This window comes from Acinonyx jubatus, chromosome C2 (assembly GCF_027475565.1).
Source record: "Acinonyx jubatus isolate Ajub_Pintada_27869175 chromosome C2, VMU_Ajub_asm_v1.0, whole genome shotgun sequence".
NCBI classification, from domain to species: Eukaryota; Metazoa; Chordata; class Mammalia; order Carnivora; family Felidae; genus Acinonyx; species Acinonyx jubatus.
This window is the reverse complement of record NC_069384.1, coordinates 18,684,159-18,705,199: the sequence shown is the minus strand read 5'-3', so window position 1 is coordinate 18,705,199 and position 21,041 is coordinate 18,684,159. Positions and strand designations below refer to the sequence as shown.

At 41.2% G+C, this 21,041-nt stretch overlaps 3 protein-coding genes across 7 annotated transcripts in view; 2 read left to right on the top strand and 1 right to left on the bottom strand.

Moving 5' to 3' along the window:
- JAM2 (junctional adhesion molecule 2) overlaps positions 1–6,236 on the top strand; it is a 61,996-nt gene extending 55,760 nt beyond the window's left edge. For all 4 annotated transcript variants that reach the window (XR_003414808.2, XM_027041777.2, XM_027041779.2 and 1 more), the window contains 2 exons: positions 1,998–2,040; positions 4,153–6,236. Coding sequence is in view for 3 of the 4 variants with exons in the window: in XM_027041779.2 (XP_026897580.1) it covers positions 1,998–2,040; positions 4,153–4,185 (76 nt within the window). In the remaining variant the exon portion in view is untranslated. The remainder of the gene's footprint in view (positions 1–1,997; positions 2,041–4,152) is intronic.
- Positions 6,237–10,665: 4,429 nt separating this feature from the next.
- ATP5PF (ATP synthase peripheral stalk subunit F6) lies at positions 10,666–20,869 on the bottom strand. 2 transcript variants are annotated; one of them, XM_015081665.3, is made up of 4 exons: positions 20,733–20,869; positions 16,355–16,531; positions 11,401–11,525; positions 10,666–10,850 (listed from the first exon to the last, which is right to left on the bottom strand). In XM_015081665.3, the coding sequence occupies exons 2-4, from the start codon at positions 16,516–16,518 to the stop codon at positions 10,813–10,815; spliced, it is 327 nt and encodes a 108-aa protein (XP_014937151.1). In that variant the 5' UTR covers positions 16,519–16,531; positions 20,733–20,869; the 3' UTR covers positions 10,666–10,812. The 2 variants fall into 2 exon arrangements, with proteins under 2 accessions (XP_014937151.1, XP_014937150.1); XM_015081664.3 differs by lacking the exon at positions 20,733–20,869 and adding an exon at positions 20,600–20,731.
- The window catches only part of GABPA (GA binding protein transcription factor subunit alpha), a 40,324-nt gene continuing 39,941 nt past the window's right edge, over positions 20,659–21,041 (top strand). Inside the window, exon 1 of the mRNA XM_015081663.3 lies at positions 20,659–20,814. The gene's annotated coding sequence lies outside the window, so the exon portion shown is untranslated. The remainder of the gene's footprint in view (positions 20,815–21,041) is intronic.

Below are 21,041 nucleotides of genomic sequence, written 5' to 3'. Positions count from 1 at the left end.
TTCAAGCAGAGGAGAAAGAACGGATGGAAAGGTCTTGAGGCCCGGCTTGCCTGGAGTATCTGAGGCATATCGAGGGGATTGGTGTGGCTGAAACAGATTGAGGACAATGGAGAGAGGGGATGCACAAAAGTAATGGAGGCCAGATTACGTGGAGCCCCTTCCGGGCAGTTGTGAGGAGTTTGACTTTGATTCTGAGTAAGATGGGAAGTCGCTGGAAGGTTTTGAATGAGGGAGTAGTATCCTGTTACTTAATTCTTAGAAGCTCACATTAGCTGTTCTGTGAGGAATAAACTATAAGGTGACATAGAGTGGAGAAAGCAGGGAGACCAGTTAGGAAACTACCCAGTAATCTAGCCGAGAGAAAATGGTGGCTGGTTCCAAAGCGATGGTGTTGGAGATGTTGAGAAATGATAGGATTCTGGATATATTTTAAACAATTTACTGATTTGTTGGATGTGGATATGGGAGAAAAAGAAAAATCAAAGATAGCTCCAAGGATCTGAGAAGAATAGAGTTACCATTTACTGAAATGTGCAAGACTTCAGGGGGAGCAGGTTTGGGGGGCTTAGATGGGAAGGTCTGAATGTTTCGGAATTTTAATATTTGAGATGCCTACTAAGCTTCCAAAAAGAGATATTAGTAAGTAACAGAATGTATAAACCTGGAGTTTGGGGGAAATATGTTAACTAGGATCAGAAATCTAGGAATCAGAGATCACCAAGTTTACGTGCACTTGATTTGTGACGGTCCGTTCTGTGTACGTGGAAATGGCAGACCCAACCCAGATCTATGGTCATTCCCCTCTACTCTCAGCTGCGTGGCCTCAGATACTTGCTCATCTTCTAAGTCATTTTGAAGACTTAGCTGCCTTTGATTTCCTGTTCCCAGACTTCCTACTCAACCCTGGTCTCTCTGTCTAATAAATATCCCACTACAAGACCAAGATGACCTCCAAGTTATCAGGGATAGCAGTAGCAAAGGGGAAAAGTTCAGAAAACAGGTTGCCTGATGATATAGCTGCTCTGCATTCCACCCTAGGCAATTGTAGGGACTTTTATTGAATAAGGTAGAAAGTAATGGGAGGTTTTGGACAGCATCACCTTATACAAGGGGAAAGGCTGGCATTGGTATGGCGAGAAGGTAATTCTTTTCTTCAATCACGATGTCTTTGTTAACGCAGGTAGGAATCTGGGAGACAATATCTTTACTCCTAGATACGTTTTTGCCGTTTGTCAAATCCATCACCCTCAAAATTTTGGGGATAATGAATTGGATGTTATAGCAATTTGCTAGGGCTGCCGTAACAAAGTGCCACAGACTGAGTGGCTTAAACAGAAATTTGTTTTCTTACACTTCTGGAGGCTAGGGATCCAGATCAAGGTGACAGCAAGGTTGGTTCCTTCTGAGGACGACAAGGACGACAAGGACGATCTCTTTCAGACCTCTCTCCTTGGCTTATAGTCTTCTCTCTGTCTTCACATTGTCTTCTGTCTGCCTGTGTTTGTGTCTAAATTTACTCTTCCCGTAAGGCCGCCAGCCATATTGGATTAGGGCCCACCCTAATGACCTTATTTGAATTTAATTACCATTTTAAAGTCTCTATCTCCAAATACAGTCACATTTTGAGGTACTGGTAGCTGGGACTTTAGCATGAATTTTTGAGGGGAATACAGTTCAGCCTACAACAGATGACTAGAACCCTAGTTACTGTGTAAAGCTTTCTTCCCATGGGAAAAAGTGAACTTTGATGATAATTGATCAAGCTTTCAAAATGCGAAATGTTAAAAAATTGGTAAGCTAAAAGTAAGTTTCTGTTCACATAATCCACAGAAATCTTTAGTCCTAGGGCTACAATGAGATACCTAGGGTTTCCCGGGCCAATCCCTTGCTGCACGGCTTTCTCTGTGAATTTTGTCTACAAACAGAAGATATTCAGTTGGGATTGCTGGCCTTTTTTTTTTTTTTTTTTAATACTGTCTTTTATATTCTATAAACAGGAGAAGTAATTCTGCATCTAAAGCCACCACAATGAGTGAAAATGTGAGTATGTTTAAAGCATATTTATAGATCAGATGTGTTTGGGAAATGGGGCAGGGAAATGAAGTGATTGTACAGAAAGGATGAATTTTGACTTTTAATATACTTTGTGCTAGTGTCTATTACTGGTATTTATTTATTTATTTATTATTATTATTTTTTTATTATTACTGGTCTTTAGAGGGAGCTGAGTAAATGTTAGTTTCCATCCTCCATCTGGGACGGTATGATAAAGTTGCCCAGCATTTGTAGACCAGTCGGGGCTTTGCCATACCATAATTTTCTTTCATGATGTTTGCTATTATTATTCAGCCTTCTTAGCATCATTAAGTCTGGTATTATCAGCTCCATTTCATAGATAAGAACATTAAGACACAAGTTCTCATAGGATTACAGTGGTAGCGCTGGATTCAGGGACCTTGACTCTTGTCAGCTTGCCTCAGCAGATGGCTTCCAACAGATCTGTGATTCCAGGACTCTCCTTTGGTTATACAGAGAAGTTGGAAAATTTACGGATATGGAAGATCCTCTGCTAATACTGAAAGGCACATTCTAGAAATCCCTGAGGAGATGCAATAATTATCTAACTCAGATGGTTTAGGCAACATAAATTGGACCCTTTTGCATTCATCAATACTAGAGTGAAGCAGTAAATACCATCATTGCTCAGACTTTGTAGCTCTCTGCATGGATATTCAACCTTCTGGATTATTTTTCAGGAATGTGGGAAGGAAGGAAGGAAGGTTTTCAATGTTTTTAGAGGTCTAAGCCCTTTCTTGAGAAACAGGGCATGGGTTTTCTGAATTCCTTGGCACTCTGGCAGGGATCCTCTTAGGTATCCTATTTGTAGAGCTTGGGGTAGGCAGTGGACACGTATTTTAAACAGATAAGTGATCCTCATGGATATGAACTTTATGACCCACGTACTGCTGCATGGATTCTTGTTTTCTGCCAAAATTTGATTTTCTAAAATTGTCTACTCCAAACTCCATCATAGAAGTCACTTTATTTGTGGTTTACTACGCCAAAATCATATTTTCATTAGTAGGTAAGCAGTAAACTCCATATTTATAGAAAGCAATATGTAACTCCTATAATTTCTAGAAAATACTCCTTAAATGTGGAATAAAATAATCGCATCCTACCAAACAGTAAGAGACACTTTGTGGGGCACCTGGGTGGCTCAGTCAATTGGGCGTCCGATTTTGGCTCAGGTCATGATATCACGGTTCATGGATTCGAGCCCACGTCAGGCTCTGTGCTGACAGCTGGGAGCCTGGAGCCTGCTTCGGATTCTGTGTCTCCCTCTCTCTCCGCCTCTCCCCCGCTCATGCTCTGTCTCTCTCAAAAATAAAATAAACATTAAAAAAAGTTTTTTTTTAAAGATACTTTGTGGTGGAGTCAGAAGAGCAAAAACCTTTTATTTTTTTTCACTGTCTTCCTCTCAGTTGCCCTCATCCACTGAGAAGTCGCGCCTCCAATTTGCCCCAGAGCAGAATTTCTTGGTCTTGGCATTACTGACAATTTCTTATAATTCTTATGTTGTGATTTTTTTTTTTAAGCTTTATTTATTTATTTTGAGAGATCGAGAGAGAGAGAGAATCCCAAGCAGGCTCCGCACTGTCACCATAGAGCCCAATACAGGGCTCGAATTCATGAACTGTGGGATCATGACCTGAGCCAAAATCAAGAGTTGGACACTTAGCTGACTGAGCCACCCACGCGCCCCATTATATTTGTAATTTCTTCTATGAATTCTTCTATAATGAAATCTTACAATTTTGTAGAATTCTTGGCTGGGGGGGCTGTACTGTGCATTATAGAATGCTTAGCAGCACCCAACCTCCACCCTGTCGATACCAATAGTATACCCCTAGCAAATAAGATTTCTCCTGCTCTAACTCCCACATTTACTTCCTTACTCTTTAGGCAAAGTTTCAAAGATCTTGTCTCCTAGTATTTATTTAATTCCCCGCAAAATAGAGTTAAATATATGCTGGGTTGTACCTGTAAGATTCTCATAGTGCATGTAGCTTTATACTCATAAAATGTACTTATTTCTTTAAATATGAATGAATACATTATACTTAAACTTGTTTTTTTTCCTTTTCCTAGGATTTCAAGCATACAAAATCTTTTATAATTTAAAATAATGCCACCTTTGAGATACACCAAAACCACAGTTGTTACACAAGCTATTAAAAGATTTAAATCTCTGTTTTGTCTTACATTTGCAAGGAGGTACATGAGGAGATTAAATTGGTATTTCATTCTAATTTTTATGATCACTAAATTACTTGAAATTGTTATTTTAAACAAATAGTTCTGTCAGCACCTAAATAAAATACGGTCTGGCTTCTTGTGTCTGGACAAAGTTAAAAGAATCACAATACTTTATAGTATTCTGGGGTTTATGAGATGTTAAATGCCCTAACTTCTGGAGGAAGTTCGATTGTGAAATGAACCCACAGAGCATGAAAATATAAACTGTATCCACTTTCTGTACAAGAGTCTGATTTAGAGGGTTCAGAAAACACTCTAAGACAGATGCACTCTAAAACACTTTGACAGATGCAAAGGGAACCTCTGATCTTATTTCTACCAGAATCCTCTTTTCTCCCCTAATACAATCTGTATTCCACTGCTCATTTATCACTAATCTATTCACAGAAGGGAGGTAGCAGGAGTGGGTCTTATTCCCAAGGATTTGCACTTGGTGTTTATTTTTATTTCTGAGAACCAAAAACAACACGAAGAAATACCTAATGACCAGAGCTCACTCACCTGATGTCATTGATTTCTTCATTAAATGTAACTTTGAGAGTCGAACCCAAACCCAATGTCTTCTTTCCCTTGAGTTGCTTGTTGCTGTTTCCTTCTCCTAAGACCGCTTTGAAGATCATCAGTGAACTTGACATCAGACCTCGCCACTGGACCCCACACACATAACCTTGCAGGCAGGCACCCTTCTCTGCATGATGGGGACTTCATATTTGTCTCTGATAATCATGCAGTGAAATTCTGGGCTGGGTCAAGTCCAGAATTAATAATCAAATCCAGTCCTGCTTATTGAAGAGCCAGAGATACAGAGGAGAAAGAGTTGTCTAACAAATGAAATGAAAAATCAGTCCAATCATCTGGTTTCTCCACGGTGTCCAAGCTAGTGTTACAAAGTGAAAATTCCAATGATCCATGTAAGAGTAACTAGGCTGTGTTAAAAAGCATAATCTTCTATAACTTATTGTGATTATTCAGTTTATCTTGAAAATAAAATATGGGTAGGGCATTTCCAGTTCTGGGCAAATCTGGATGAAAAGCTTACAAACTTTGACAACTTTGAACATGGTTAAGCTACTTTTAAAGGAATCCATTTTTCCCTCAATAGACAAAGCAAATCCCAGGATTCACTGGGCCAACAAATGGTACCTGGATACCACACCAGGTCACTGGGAAGATGTCTGTTGTCAGACTGTGCCTTGCCCCCCACTCTTCTGTGGCATTGGATGCTTCTCACCAGACCCCTTGCAATATTTCCTAAAAAGGGCCAGATAGTAGATATTTTAAGCCATACTGGTTTTATGGTGCCTGTTACAACTACTCGACTCCACCTTGGTAGCACAAAAGCAGCCGTAGACAATAATAAACGGCACGTTTGTGTTCCAACAAAACTTAATTTACAGAAACAGCAGGCATAGACAGGACTGGACCCACACGCATACTTTCCCAACGCCTGGTGCTGAAGCATGAGAAAAACACCTATCTATAAGCTTTTGCCAAAAAAAAAAATAAATAAAATATAAATTAAGCTAAATGTTGCCCATGCTTTGATTTGGTTTGGTATGAGGAATGCTTTCTTGTTGCACGGCCAAGGGCCCAAGAGTGTATGTGAGTCTCAAAGATGGCTCTTCGGGCATACCTACCAGCACACAAGATCAACTTCTTCAATTTAAATGACACAGATGGTGGGGGAAAACATGCAGTGCCTTCCTAACAGATGAAAGCTGCTGAGCCATTTGGCTAGAAGACTCATCTTATAAAGTATTAACATATAACACTCTCCGAGTCAAATATGTATTATACATTATCTTAATATATTGTACGTAGCTAAGTAAGTCATTGTGTACAGGATGCTTGCTCCCACACAAAGGACATAATGTTGAGCACTCGTTTTCCATTTATTAAAAGTATATCCACCTATATCTGGACTTGTGTTTCCATTTGCTTTTGAGGAACTTGAATATTAACAATATTATAATATTGTTATATTATAATATATATTATAATATATTATATATTATAATATTGAGGCAAATTATAATATATTATAATATTGAATATTATAATTCATAGAGAGTTTTGATTTTCTTTTCCTGCAGTGAAATTGTGTTCTATAAGGATGAGGGCTCTAAAATCTCTAATAGCAAGTTTTGCTTGGTTTTAATTATCGTTGTTGCTATTGTAACTAGATTTAATTTATTTTTAGTTAGGGGTTTAACCTAACTAAATCTGGAACGATTGTTTTTTAGTATAACTTTGCGAAGAATTTCCTTCATCTCATGAGTGGTTTTGTTTGATTAAAGTCTATGTTAATAAAAATAGCTGAACTTGTTCAACTTTTTAGGCCCATTTAACCGGTGCAGGGGAAAAGTCATCGACCTATCGTTCAATAAAACCTGGGGAAACTATGCCCTCTTACCATCTATAGCTACAAGGTTAGCTCTTCAGCTGCTTAAGATTAGAATCTCATCTTTCTTCTGGGTGCCTGCCAACTTCCCAAATGCTGGGGGAAAAAGAAAATACCTTGCAAACAAAAAGTCAGAACTATTAAACATTTTATACATGTGAAGTGGGGGTGGATGGAGGTGCAGGTGTATACAATCTCATTCATCTCAACGGTATTATAAAGCGGATCATGTGGTCATTTGCAGACCAGGAAACAAACTCAAGAGTCAGTCTGCCAAGTTCACAAAGGGAAGTAAGGGCTCATGGTCTAAGAAACACAGGTCCATCTGATTCAGGATGTTTCATACAAGATGTTTTTTCTCTTGCCCCCAACATACTTTCTTTTAGATTCTTACTTACTTCTCTCATGCCACACCCTCTCTTCACCCTTAGTAATCTCTGGCTAGTTCACCCCTCCCCAGTCTCACAGCTCACAACCTTTTTCTGTCTTGCCTATCCCCAAATTTTGCAAATTGCAAATTGTAAGTGCCTGCCAAAAAGGAAATAGCTTTTTTGAGCAGGGTGAGAGTTGGCAAAAGGTATCAAAGGAGACAGCAGGAGATGGTGAAGGACCTGTTTCCCCAGGTTCTTAGGACAAGGATGGTAAGTTTCCCGTACTCAAGCAGAGGCATCATCTAAAGTAATTGGCCTTGTGCCTTCTTGCCAGTGTCTTACTGAGGTCAAACATCTGAAATAAGACTGTCCCACTGGGATGGGGAACAGAGGGGAGTTTGGAAGAGGTGGAGTTGAAACAGACCTCCCACTTAGGTAATCTGTACAACAGGAAGACCTCCTAGCCCAAAGAGCCCCCCAAGAATTTATACATGCAGCCCCTAACCAGAGAGAGCCAGCATTTATAAAGCAAGGGCAGCAGCAGAGAACTAGTAACAAAGACAAAAAAAATCCCACACTAAATGGATTTAAATAAGCAAAAATTGCCTAGAACAGAAGTCTTCTTTGGTTATCATTAAAGGTAACACTAGAGGGGGGGCGCCTGGGTGGCTCGGTCGGTTAAGCTTCCGACTTCGGCTCAGGTCATGATCTCACGGTCCGTGAGTTCGAGCCCCGCGTCGGGCTCTGTGCTGACAGCTCAGAGCCTGGAGCCTGTCTCAGATTCTGTGTCTCCCTCTCTCTCTGCCCCTCCCCTGTTCATGCTCTGTCTCTCTCTGTCTCAAAAATAAATAAACGTTAAAAAAAAAAAATTTTTTTTAAATAAAAAAAAAATCAAAAAAAAGGTAACACTAGAGGGGCACCTGGGTGGCTCAGTTGTTTAAGCATCTGACTCTTGGTTTCGGCCCAAGTCATGATCTCACAGTTCATGGGTTCGAGCTCTGGATCAGGCTCCATGCTGAGAGCATGGGGCCTGCTTGGGATTCCCTCTCCCAGTCACTGCCCCTCCCCTGCTCACATTCTCTCTCAAAATAAATAAGCTTTAAAAAAAAAAAAAAAAAGGTAACACTAGATAAGACATGTGTCCCTTTCCAGTTCTTTGTACCTTTCTTCAACTCAAATTCCCTCTTTTGATAAGGATGGTAGGAGTGGATTCAGGCCCACCCAAAGGGCCTAACTTTAACTTAATCCCATCTAAAAGTCCTATCTCCAAATACAATCACATCCGGAGGTGCTGGGGGTTAGGACTTCCATAAATGAATCTTAGGGGAACACACTTCAACCTGTGACACCAGGCATGGGAGAAGAAAAGTTACTTTCAACACGAAAACCTAGAAGGCTGAGGTCATTTGTGATAAACATCTCAGGTAGTAAGTACAGGATAAGGAGTGTACTGGCAGACTGAAGTGACAGATAAAGGCTGGAGTTTGCAGGGTTGGGGCAGCGTCACCAGAAAGAGGAAGGGGCTCTGAGGAAGATGAAGCCTTTAACATCTGACTCAAAGCACCACTGTAGCATTCAGCCGGGAAAAAGAGCGTACTTCCCTGTTCAAATGTTAGCAATAAACGCCCTATGATGTACGGCCCGGGAGTAGGGTACTTAATGCAGTATTCTTACAGCCCTGAATCCTTATGTTTACATAATGAATGAAGAGATTGGGATGTTGAAGCAAACTCCAAATAGTTGCAGGGCAGATTTTTAAAAATATGAGGGGTATCTATCTGGGTGGCTCAGTTGGTTGAGCAAACAACTCCTGATTTAGGCTCAGGTCATGATCATCGCCCAGTTTGTGAGATCGAACCCCACATCGGGCTCTGTGCTGACAGTGCAGAGCCAGCTTGGGATTCTCTCTGCCCCTTCCCTGCTCATGCTCTGCTCTCTCAAACGTGTATGAGAAAGTAGGTGTGAAATTATAAAAGGTAAAATACAACTAACCTGAGTGGCAGAGTGAGGAAAGGGAGACGAAGGAGGTGCTGAAAAGGATCAGGCCCTTCTAGACGGGCCTTTGCACCTCAGAGTCAGGCAGCTTGCCTGCCGCAGGTGGGTGGAGGTGCTTCAGGGGAGGTTAGAGAAAGAACCTGAGCAACTTGGCTTCCTCAGTTACCTTTAAATAGCACCATAAAAAAAACATTGAATTGTTTCAGTGTCTGCAGTTATTTAAATAAAAGGAGGTCAACTGAACTGTCACTGCTTAGCAGCATTTGAAGAAACTGGGGCTCTTCTTCCTAATACTTTACCCTCCCCAATTCCGATTCCACACATCTTAGTAGTTTAATCACACCTGTATCACTAGGAAATGTTTGCAGGTCTTTTGGAAAAGGTAGTCCTGAGCAGGTTTGACTCCAGCTAGAATGGCACCCACAGTAAAAATCTATTCCTCTTTTTGAGTGAGCTAACCTCATGAAGAAGGCTGACTTTTGACTTCATATTTAAAAAAACAGAAACAAAAACCTTTATCAGCAGAAAGAGCTGGAGAAAGTCTGCAACCCCATGGTTCCGAAGCTGTACCAAAGCGCAAGGGGCACGTGGGAGGAATGCCTGGAGGCTTCCCTGGTGGTGCAGCTCCCCCATCTGGTGCTGCCTCCTCTGGGCCCAGACAAGGCATGTTCCACACACAACATTTGAAGGACCCAAATTTGTAGCAAATTCCATGGCTATTATAAAGTCGAGTTGCCATAGTAAATAAACCGGTCATTCTTGATACTTGAATATGGACTATGTGCCCAGGGAAAGGAAATAAACATTGCACTTTGTAAGCACTGTATTTTTTAAGTGGAAAATACAATGTCTTAAATAAAATTATATTTAAAATCGGTACCAAAAAACAAAAAAAGCCTTTAAAGGTTTATTAAGATCCATATTTACTGACACAAGTCAGATTGTCAGATATAAAAAGGCACAGCTGATTTCCTTTTGAAAAAAAAAAATCATTTCCTCAAGAGCCAGCTACGCTAACTGAAATCTTGATGTGCCTGTTATGCCGCCTACTTGCTGGGTCTCCCATCACTTGGGCAAAACAACACCATACAGCTTACTCTTTCCAAGGAGGCTCCTTTGTAGAACCCCCGCCTGCTCCCAGCTTTCCTTCCTCCATCTGTGTAGCACAGTAATACATCTATGATCATAAACTGCAAGGGAAGAGGAGGGACCTGGCTGTTGGGATAAAAGCATTTAACGTTTGAAGAGATGGTAGTTAAAGCACAATGAATGTTCCCGTGTGTATTCAAGCTTAACTTGAATTTCCTGGAAAAGTTATGATAAAAGGTTTACAAGCCTTTTCTTTATATTCTGGGAACGGATGTAACATCCCTCTGTGGCAAACATTCCTTAGGTCAGGGCGGCCCCCTGAGGCGGGAAGTCTCCACTAGTAAAAGGCGAGCCCTGCACACCGAGAGGAGCCTGGCAGGTTGTGGGCAAGTTGTGGCCAACTGACCCAAGATCTCCACCTGTTTCATTAGAGCCAACTGGGCAGATTTAAAAACAATGCTGAAACACAGAATTCAATACACTCAAATGTACACTCAACATCACCAAATAATTTATTTGGAATCAGAATTAAAAGAACACATTTGACAGTTGAGAAACATATGTTTGTCCCGATACTTCCGACCAGTTGTACAACTAATCTAGGACAAATTACCAAATACATTTTACACTATTTCTTCAGGACTGGGGTTTGTCGATGACTTCAAATTTGGGATCTAAGAAAAGGAACAAAAAGGTCCACGCTTAGCTATATTGCAATAAAATGCATTATCTAGAAGGCTTCAATATTTAACTGATCAATTTTTTGATTTTTTTTTAGTATCTATGGTTTTTTAACACCTACATAGAACTATTACAATTGATAATGATTTATTAAGCACTTACTATAAACCAGGCTATTAACTGACTTCACATATTTTGTCATTTAATTACAACAACCACGAGAGAGGTATTAGAATTCTCCCTGAATGTCAGATGGGAAACAGTCACCAGTTAACTATCCAAGATCACACACTTCATAGGTGATAGTGTCACGATTCAAGATTAGGGAGTTTGATTTCAAATCCCCACCATTTGACCTGTTACATAATCTCCTATACGGATGGCAAGCATTTGTACGAGAGCTTCTCATGCAAATGTCACTGTCCTAATAAATTTACGTGTGATTGTCATTTAATCCTCTAAACAACCCAAGTATAAGGCATAAATAGTCTCGACTTAAAACAAATCTCCCCCAAGAATGAATCCATGATTGAAGACACTTACCTTCAAAATTGAAGTTAGGGAAAGTATTCATGTCTGCTTTACCATACATCTGCTTAAGCTTAAAAAGCTCTCTCTCCAGCTCTTGCTGATACTCTGGGCCAGTATCAACAGGTCCTCCGGATGCCCTGTTGTGGGCAAATGAACAAGTAAAAACTCTTCTTATGCACTAGTTTACAAAACCAAAATTACTTTTTACCATCAAGTTTCAATAGACCTTTTAAAAGTCATCATATAGGGAAAAACGTAGCTTCTGAAAAAAAGCATTTCCGCTTGAATTTCAATTCAAACTTCTATAATGATGAGGCATCACATAAATGAGGCAACTTCAAACAAACTTCTAGCATTCAAGGCTTGAGTATCAAGGATGTTTATCAAGTCATAATCTCTTGAGGTCTAAGTTGTGATAAGATATAATGGCTAAATCCATGGGTTCCCTGAGTCAATGACTACTTGTTTCAATGTCAGCTCTACAGTTTATTGAAACTACATAAACTGAAGCAAGGCATGAAACACTCTAAACTTTAGTTTCCGCATCTAAAACTGAAGGCCTTACTTAATGATGGTGTGACGAGAATTACAGAGATAATGTACATGTACCACTTAACACAGTGCCTGGCCCACAGTGAGGTGACATAGTGGCCAATAAGTGCTATTATTATTATTATCCGATTTAATTCAGCCACCACTAAACGTCTTTTAAAAGGTCTTAGTAACTTTAAGTCTCTATAATATGGGCCTAACAAAGCTGCAAATATTTCTTACCCTCAGAGATTTTGCCATTTAGGGGAAAAAAATGTTTAGAAACATCCGTGCTATAAGAGAGTTATTGATAAGCTTCAAAGACATGGCTTATCAAACAGCTACTCAAGTTGAGGAGAGAGCATTTTTGCGGAGCTAATTGGAAAAAAGTTTCATTTTACAAAGGTGGCATTTGTGACAAATGACGCGTTTGGGTCAGATTTTAATTTCAGACATTCTAAGACTGAGAAAGCAAAGAGTGGAGGTAATAAAAAACTGGCTGTATGTAGAGAATCAGCCATCTAGATGGAAAAGCCAGCAGGACTCAGGTCACGAGAGGCCTGGAATGTTAAGGCGGGGGGTGTGTATTTTATGTGTTAAGCAATAAAATGACAAAATTAGAGTTGTGCTTTGGGAAGATAAATATAGCATCAAGACCAGCAGTGGGGCCAATTAGATGTAATTAATTCTTTGCAAAAATTCTGTGTTTGTCATGTTACTGCCCGCCTATCATGAACATAATAAACAAAAACTTCATAAGTGAGAACTCCATTAAGGGTAATAATATTTTTACATATGCCTATGATCAAAGTAGAGGGCCTTATGTTACAGAATTTCCACAAAAATATAGAGACAACTCTGGTTTTTTTGTTTTGTGTTTTTCCAGAGACAGCTCTAATTTAAGAACTTGTTAATGATGCTTGTTCTCATGGACTCAGTTTTCTTCTACATCAGCACATGCAATAGAACCTTCCGTAATGAATTGTATCTGCGCTAATTAAGGTGGCCACTAGCCATATGTGGCTAGTGAGCACTAGAAATGTAACTAAGGACCTGAATTTGTATTTATACTTAACTGCAATTAATTAGATTTCAATAGGCACATGTGGACAATGGCTAATGAAATAGACAGTGGAGCCTTCAACCCGACACTTTAACAACTGTCTTCTAACTCTGGGAGCTACAAGTTTCAGACAGTGCTTTGAGTACATCCAGCCAGTCTCACCAATATTCTGGTTACTGACAGATGATGCCTGCTAGAGAACTTTCATGTGGATTCCTATGATAGAAAGAGGCCAGATCTCATCTACCTCCTCAACTGAGTATGTCTCCCAGCCCATCTTATTATTATATCCCCAGGATCTAGCATGGCGACCTGGACAAAGCAGACACTCAAAGGATACTTGTTTATTTCATGTAAAAAATACTAGGCATGCTAACTTACTGAATCACTTCATTTTTATAACATCCTCTGAAATACGTGCTGTTATTATCACCCCCATGTTATGTACAGATAAGGTATAGCAGTTGAATAACCTGCCCAAGGCCCAAGTGCTAATAAGTTTCAGAGCTGCATTCCAGGTCAGAGTCCGTGTGCAGAACATTTTCCCACACAATTTGCATAAATGAATGAACTAGAGTCCCCTTAGATTCAGAGTACATCCCGGGGGCACCTAGCTGGCTCAGACGGTGGAGCATGTAACTCTTGAGGGTCCTGAATTCAAGCCTCCTTTGGGCGCAGAGCTTACTTAAAAAAAAAAAAAAAAAAAAAAAAAAAAAAGAGTACACCTCAGGATTGACTTCTTTTTTTTTTTTTAAATTTTTTTTTTCAACGTTTATTTATTTTTTGGGACAGAGAGAGACAGAGCATGAACGGGGGAGGGGCAGAGAGAGAGGGAGACACAGAATCGGAAACAGGCTCCAGGCTCTGAGCCATCAGCCCAGAGCCCGACGCGGGGCTTGAACTCACGGACCACGAGATCGTGACCTGGCTGAAGTCGGACGCTTAACCGACTGCGCCACCCAGGCTCCCCAAGGATTGACTTCTTATTGGACAGGCTTTTTAAGGACAATTGGAGTGCAAACAGCATCAATACTAAGATGCCACACTACCTCTGGACAGGAGACACTCAAATTCCCCAACAGATCCTGCACACCTGCTTACTGAATAGTGTGATTTTAGACAAATTCTTCTCTTTTAGCCTTGCTTTTCTCACATGTAATAAGGGGATAAGATCTATAAGACTGTTGTGAGAATTTCTTAACAATGTCTTCATTTTAATCCTTTAGCTCTCTCCATCCTTAGCTGTGGTAAGAACAAAACCTCTTTTGTTAGTTGCCCAGTCTCAAAGTCTCAGGGCTCTTTGACTGTTCCTTCTCCTCTCTCTCCACCAGAAAACCAAGACCCAGTTCTCAGTCCTTCAATGTCTCGACTGTCACTTTTATATTCCCACTGCTGTAAAGACAAGGTTCTCATCAACCTTGTCAATCCAATGCTTGGATTGTTACAAGTTTCCTACCATGTCTGTCTGTCTTCTCTACTCATTCCAATCTTCCTAATACTCTGATTAAAATTATCTTCCTAATACAGAGTAACCTTGTTCCATCCTACCATCCTGCTCAAAAACCTTTAATTCCTCATAAATGCCTATCATCTAATACTTTACCTGCCCATCTATAATCGAGGCCTCTCATAATCCCCTCATTCCGACCCCATTCTCATCCTTACTGCTCCCCACTCTCCTCATACACTCTACAGTCCTGGGGAGCAGCATTACACAATTTCTCAAACCAACCTGGTCGTTTCAGTTTTCATGCTTTAGCTCACACCACTCTTTCTTCCTAAAATATATCCTTCTCCCCCTCCCATTTATCTGTGCAACCTTCACACCAATTGTTCATAACCAGAGGTAGAGATATGTACTGATAGCCTTTCTTGGTTTTGAGAACGCTTTGAAGCTATAAACAAAACCATGTGAGTAAGTTCTTCACAGTTTTAAACTGAAGGGCTGATCCATAGCTGTCCATATTCTTAAAAGGGATAAAAGATCTCAGGGGCACCTGGGTGGTTCAGTCGGTTGTTCGGCTCAGGGCATGATCTCACAGTATGTGGGTTCGAGCCCCGCGTCGGGCTCTGTGCTGATAGCTCAGAGCCTGAACCCTGCTTCCGATTCTGTGTCTCTCTCTCTCTCTCTCTGTCCTTCCCCCACTTGTACTGTCTCTGTCTCTCAAAAAATGAACAATGTTAAAAAAAAAACTTCTTTTTAAGGATCTCAAATACTGCCTCCAGCAAGAAAGGAACATTCCTTTCTATGAAGTCCCCAAACACTGAATGTGTCACTATGTTAGTATCTAACCCATTTTTCCTCATAGATTACCTTATACATTCCTACAAGCTTTCCACCCCATCAGATTTCAAGAATATTATGGAAGTGCAGTATGGCTTCCTTCTGCGGCCTACCACAGTTAATAGCCCAGTGCTTTGCACATGGTAGACAACTAAATAAATAAAAGGAACACCAAACTGCTCTGTATCGCTTTTCATAAGATTGGGGGTTGAATCTGATGATGGCTAAGGTCATCATTCACCTCCAAAGCTGTGTGGTTCCGTAACTGTGTTTATCCTGGACTTTGCTTTATGCCACTTCCCTCTTGACCTTTGACATTCCCAGAAATACAGAACTATGGAAATAGCATTAAAGAAAAAAATGCTGGGTTCATACATTTCCCCCCCAAATCATGATGTCAAAGAAAGGGCACTAAATTGATAATTAGAATATTTTGATAATATGTTTTTCCTACAATTAGTTTTATGACCTTAGGCTAATTAATGTCTAAGGGACTCAATTTTTTCAAATATAGTTCCTAAATGATTTCCAAGATCCTATAGACTTCTAAGAATTGGCTCTAGTTTATAATAAATGACATTATAATGACAATACATCTAAAATGACAATAGAGGGGTGCCTGGGTGGCTCAGTCGGTTGGGTGTCTGACTTCAGCTCAGGTCATGATCTTGCAGTTTGTGAGTTTGGGCCCCGCGTCGGGCTCTGTGCTGACAGCTCGGAGCCTGGAGCCAGCTTCTAATTCTATGTCTGTGTGTCTCTCTCCCTCCCTCCCTCCCTCTCTCTCTCTCTGCCCCTCTACCGCTCATGCTCTGTCTCTCTCTCTCTCTCTCTCAAAAATAAACATTAAAATGACAATAGATATAATGGAATTCTCCCTTGGAACTCATATAAGATAAAATTTGGGACTTTAAAAAAAAGAATCAAGATCTTTATCTTCTTTTGGAACACCTAATGAACCTCTATGTCAGCAATCAGCTCAGTGAAGGTCTTAACAGTTTCAAAGACCTAGTAATTTCTTTTCCCCATCTCACAACTTACATATATCTTGAATATTTATTTACTCCACAGGTGGTTATCTACTCACTTACTGTCGCTTAGTTTTGTATTCTCTAATCTTATCCACGAAGAGTTTCTGTACAGGATCAAGTTCCTTATTAAATGCCACTGCTGTAACACCGATGTTCCTCCTCAGATGCACTGAGACCATGGACCGCATGAGAGAGGAGAGCCTGAAGAGCCTCTGGAGAATCATGGTGATTCTATTACTGAAAACAAGCACGAGAGTATTAACATACTTTAAAATGTACATAATTGTAAAATACCTCTAAGTATATCATATAGTAGGAATCTAATTCTACTAATTGTTACAGAAGTCAATCATAAATCACACCAGAACTTGCTGAATGCTAAGAACAGTCACCTGACCAGAGCTCCCTTCCCCCTCTCCACTCCCCACTGCAAGTTTTTTTGCTTCTTAACCAAAAGGCCCTGGGACCTAGGGGCAGTTAGAAACAACTCAGGCCTGTGTGCTGGGTTAGATGCAGAAAGAAAGCACAAAATCTAGGATGAGGTATTTCTTCTCCATAAACTTGGTCTTGGACCACAGGTCAAGAATAAGCATAGTCAAGGTAGCATGTTAGATAACCGCCCATCTCAGGCAGAAAAGAACACTGGCCCCCAGATTAATGTGCCAGGTTACCCTGAGCCCCCTCAGAAGACCAAAAGGGAGCTGAGCACGGAGACACGGGCCCCATAGCAGGGGAAAGTGTTCTGCCTATTCCAACTGTAGGATTCCAGGCATTCAAGAATACTGTAACAGCCAAATCTAAGTTCAAAAGAACCAGCCCAAGGGAGCCCACCAGTAAGAAAGAGAAAATCAAACAGTACAACCTAATCAATAAAACAGAATGAAAGGGGTGCCTGGGTGGCTCAGTCGTTTGAGAGTCTGGCTCTTGATTTTGGCTCAGGTCATGATCTTCCAGTTCGCGGGTTTGAGCCCCACATCAGGCTCTCAAAAATAAATAAATAAGCATTTTTTAAAAAATAAAAAGAAAGAAAAATAAGGACTTAAAGATTTCCAAGTCTTTAGAGCTCCTGAAACTAAAATATATGATTTTCTAACTAAAACATTTCAGCAAATAAGGGCATCTGGGTGGCTCTGTCGCTTAAGTGTCCGACTTCGCCTCAGGTCATGATCTTGCGGGTTCGTGGGTTTGAGCCCCACATCGTGCTGTGTTGACAGCTCAGAGCTTGGAGCCTGCTTCAGATTCTGTGTCTCTGTCTCTCTGCCCCTCCCCCGCTCAACTCGACTCTCTCTCAAAAATAAACATTAAAAAAATTTTTTTTAAGCATTTCAGCAGGTAAAACAGAAGATGATTTCAGTTGAGACCTAATTTAGTACCTTGAAAGATCAAATGCCAAAAAAATTCCCAAATTACAACAAATAAATGCAAACAAGAATTCCAAAAGAAAAAGAATAGATAAGAAAGCCATAAATAATTAGAAGACATTTCTCTCAGATTGAGAAAGAAGATGTCTATTAAACAGAGTTTACTAAACCCTACATTGGAATGGGGATCCAAGATTCACACCTCAATACAGCCTGGTTAAAATTTCTGAATCTTACAGATAAAATGAAACCTGCCATGCTAACCTGAGTCCCATGAGCCTCCAAAATTACCTATTAATAACCATAATCACTGTCATCTTGATGCTGAACTTCTATTAAAGTGCTCAAAGTGTGGTCTGTGGGCCAGCAATAGTATACAAATTGTGTTACTGGTCTATCGTAACAAAAATCGTTAATAACGATTTAGAAACTTTTACAACAATTTGACAGAGTCACATATATCTGTTGAATAATAAAAAATCAGTTTGTATTTTGGGTGTCTTCACTGTATGTTCTTTCATCTAACTTTTACAGTAACTTTTATTGTAGTTTTCAAAGGTAGCCACAGGGTTAGGGGAAAAATGGTCCTCTACTACTGACAGTTTGAGAAGCACTCAGCTACAAGACCGTAGAGTAACACAGTAGTTCTTGAGTTGGGACAGCAGTATACCTCAAAGGGATTACTGGCAATGTCTGAAGACATTTTTGGTTGTCCTGACCGGGGTATTACTGGCCTCCAGTGGGTAAAGGCCAGGGATGTTGCTAAACATCCTATAAAAACCAAAACAAAATAACAGCCATCCCACAACAAAGAACTATCTGGTCCAAAATGTCAATAATGCAAAGGCTGAGAAGCCCTGGAATCGCACATAAAAACTACCAAAAGAACTCCCATAATCAACAAAATATCCTTCACCTGCCCCGAAAGCAAACTATTTGGAGAAATTCACCATACATCACCCCTTATACCCCATCAGAGAAAAATACTGAAGAAGACTCAAAGCAAACAACAAATAACCTTAAAATGCTACATATTACCATTCCCATTTTACATACACATAAACTGAGGCTTAGAGATTAAGTGCCTGGCCCAAGGTTACACGGTAGAATCTAAGTGGACACGATCTATTTTAAAAATTGTGCAACTCAGGGTGCCTGGGTGGCTCAGTCGGTTGAACGTCTGACTCTTGACTTCAGCTCAGGTCATGATCTCCCAGTTCGTAGTATCAGCACTGAGACTACTTGGGATTCATTCTCTCTCTCCCTCTCTCTTTCTCTCTCTCCCTCTCCCTCTCCCTGCCCCTCCCCGGTTCAGGGAGCCTGTGTTCTCTCAAAAAATAAATAAACTTTTTTTTTTTTTTTTTTTTTAGAAAATCATGCAATTCAAGGTGCTATTTTCCCTTATAGCAATTTAAGGACATGCTTAATACTCAGCAATAAGGTCACCTAACATTGGTTCATCCCAAAATACTTTGCAAAGTATTTCCGTATATATTCTCCTCTTCAACCCTTAGGAAAACATTATTAACAATTAGGGGAAAGTGTTCTTACCCCTCCTTTACAGAAAATAAAACTATGTCAAAGAAAAGTTATTACACTGCCCATATCTCCACCGTCAATTTGCTCTAACTCCGATGGCAAAAATCGTGTTATTCCTATTAGGTAAAGTCTGTTTTCATTTTTTCAATTTCTATCATCTAAGTATTTTATTTAAGTAAGCTCTATGCCCAATGTGGGGCTTGAACTCAGACCTGGAGATGAAGAGTTGCATGCTGCACCAACTGAGCCAGCCAGGGACCCCTCTATCATCTAAGTATTAACGATTCCCAAATCACACCTCTAATTTTAGTCGTTTTTTCTGAACCCTAAACCTACCCATTCAACAGCTCTTTTCCTTTCCTAAGTCCTACGGGACCATCAAATTCAACCTGTCTAAAAAATGAACACACCATCTCACTATCAAAACTTGTTCTCTTTTACTCTCTTTTATTTTTTCACTGAGTAATATATGAGTGTCCACTGTCAGTCCACCGTCCCGCAGAAGACACATGTTATTACACAAATAGGTGTAAAATACCAAGTGTGATAAGTTCTCTATTCAAGTACGATCGCGCCCCCCCCCGCCCCCCCAGAACCTGTGACTGGGATTTGACGTAGAAAGACTGCGGAAGGCAACAGCAAGAAAGGGTACACATGAGAAGAGGCCTTGTGGTGAGAGGGTGCAGGGTTCTCCACTTTACAGAGATGACTGACCAGCCTAGGTTAGTACTTTCGCGGCCCATTCCGTGCATATTCCTAAAGTCAATCCACAACCCGCCTAACCTGACACGTTCTCTTTCGCCCTCCCGGAAACCTTGTTTTGTTCGCCTGCGAACTTTGGCCTCACCCCTAAATCAAGAACCCCCTTCTACCCCAGTCAGCGTATTGTTTCTTGGGGGTGAGTGTAGGATTGTGCAGGAAAATGAGAGTGTAAAACAAAGCTGCCTAGCCACGTTTCAGCACTATCAATATTTTCAGGTGGGATGCAAACTTTTAAGATTACCGTCACCCCTTTCCCTCCTATGGTGCACATTCTGCTTTCAATAGTTGGGCACGACCTCCTGCGCGCCCTATAGGGCAGGCCTGGCCGCAGACCTGTCCCGTGGGAATGACCTTGAGCTGCCCCAGCTGAGCCGCGGGTCCGGGAACCCCTGGCCTCCTTGCCTCGCGTACCACCCCGGTTTACCCTCAGAGCAGGGATGACCACGCCGGAATCTACCGCAAACTTCAAAGCCTAAGGGCGCCGAGGTCAGCAGTGACCCTGGGCCAGACGGTAAAGGTGCCTGTGACACCAGGCTGCTCTATACTCCTGAAGGACAGAGGTAATAGGCAGCCCAGGCCCCAAGAAGAAACCCAGAATCTGAGTCCCAAGAGGCCAAGCTAGTCTAGCAACCCTCCCAGTCACCTTGCACTCAGTCCCGAGCTGCCGGGGCCTCCGCTGCCGCCACCGTTCTACTTCCGGCCCTGGCTCCACCCCCACCCGCCTACCCGCCATCGCAATGCATTATGGGCCGCCGTTTCAGTCGGTCGACACTCACCGGACAGGAAACGTCTCGGAGGCGGTCTGCGACCGGACAGCTCTAGGTGAGACAGAAGCCAAACAGGAGGAGGAAGTGGAGGGTAAGTGCTTCCGGGTCCCTTGGCGAAGCCTCCGCCATCTTTCCTTCGCCTAACTTGACCTGCTGTCTTTTTCCCTCCTGGAATCCTTGTAGTGTACGCATGCGCACTTTGGTTGGCCTGTCCCCTAGTTCAGTCCTCCCGGACCCAAGTCAGCATCCTGTTCTTTGTGGTTGTTGAGGTGTATGATTTTGCCCGGAAAGTGAGAATGTAAAACAAAGCGGATTGGG

What these genes read in the sequence shown, in the direction of transcription:
- ATP5PF (XM_015081665.3), bottom strand. Translation starts at nt 16,518, where the DNA reads ATGATTCTCCAGAGGCTCTTCAGGCTCTCCTCTCTCATGCGGTCCATG. An exon ending in GAATACAAAACTAAGCGACA is followed by an intron (nt 11,526 to 16,354) that starts GTAAGTGAGTAG and finishes TGCCCACAACAG; the next exon opens with GGCATCCGGAGGACCTGTTG. An exon ending in CCCTAACTTCAATTTTGAAG is followed by an intron (nt 10,851 to 11,400) that starts GTAAGTGTCTTC and finishes TCCTTTTCTTAG; the next exon opens with ATCCCAAATTTGAAGTCATC.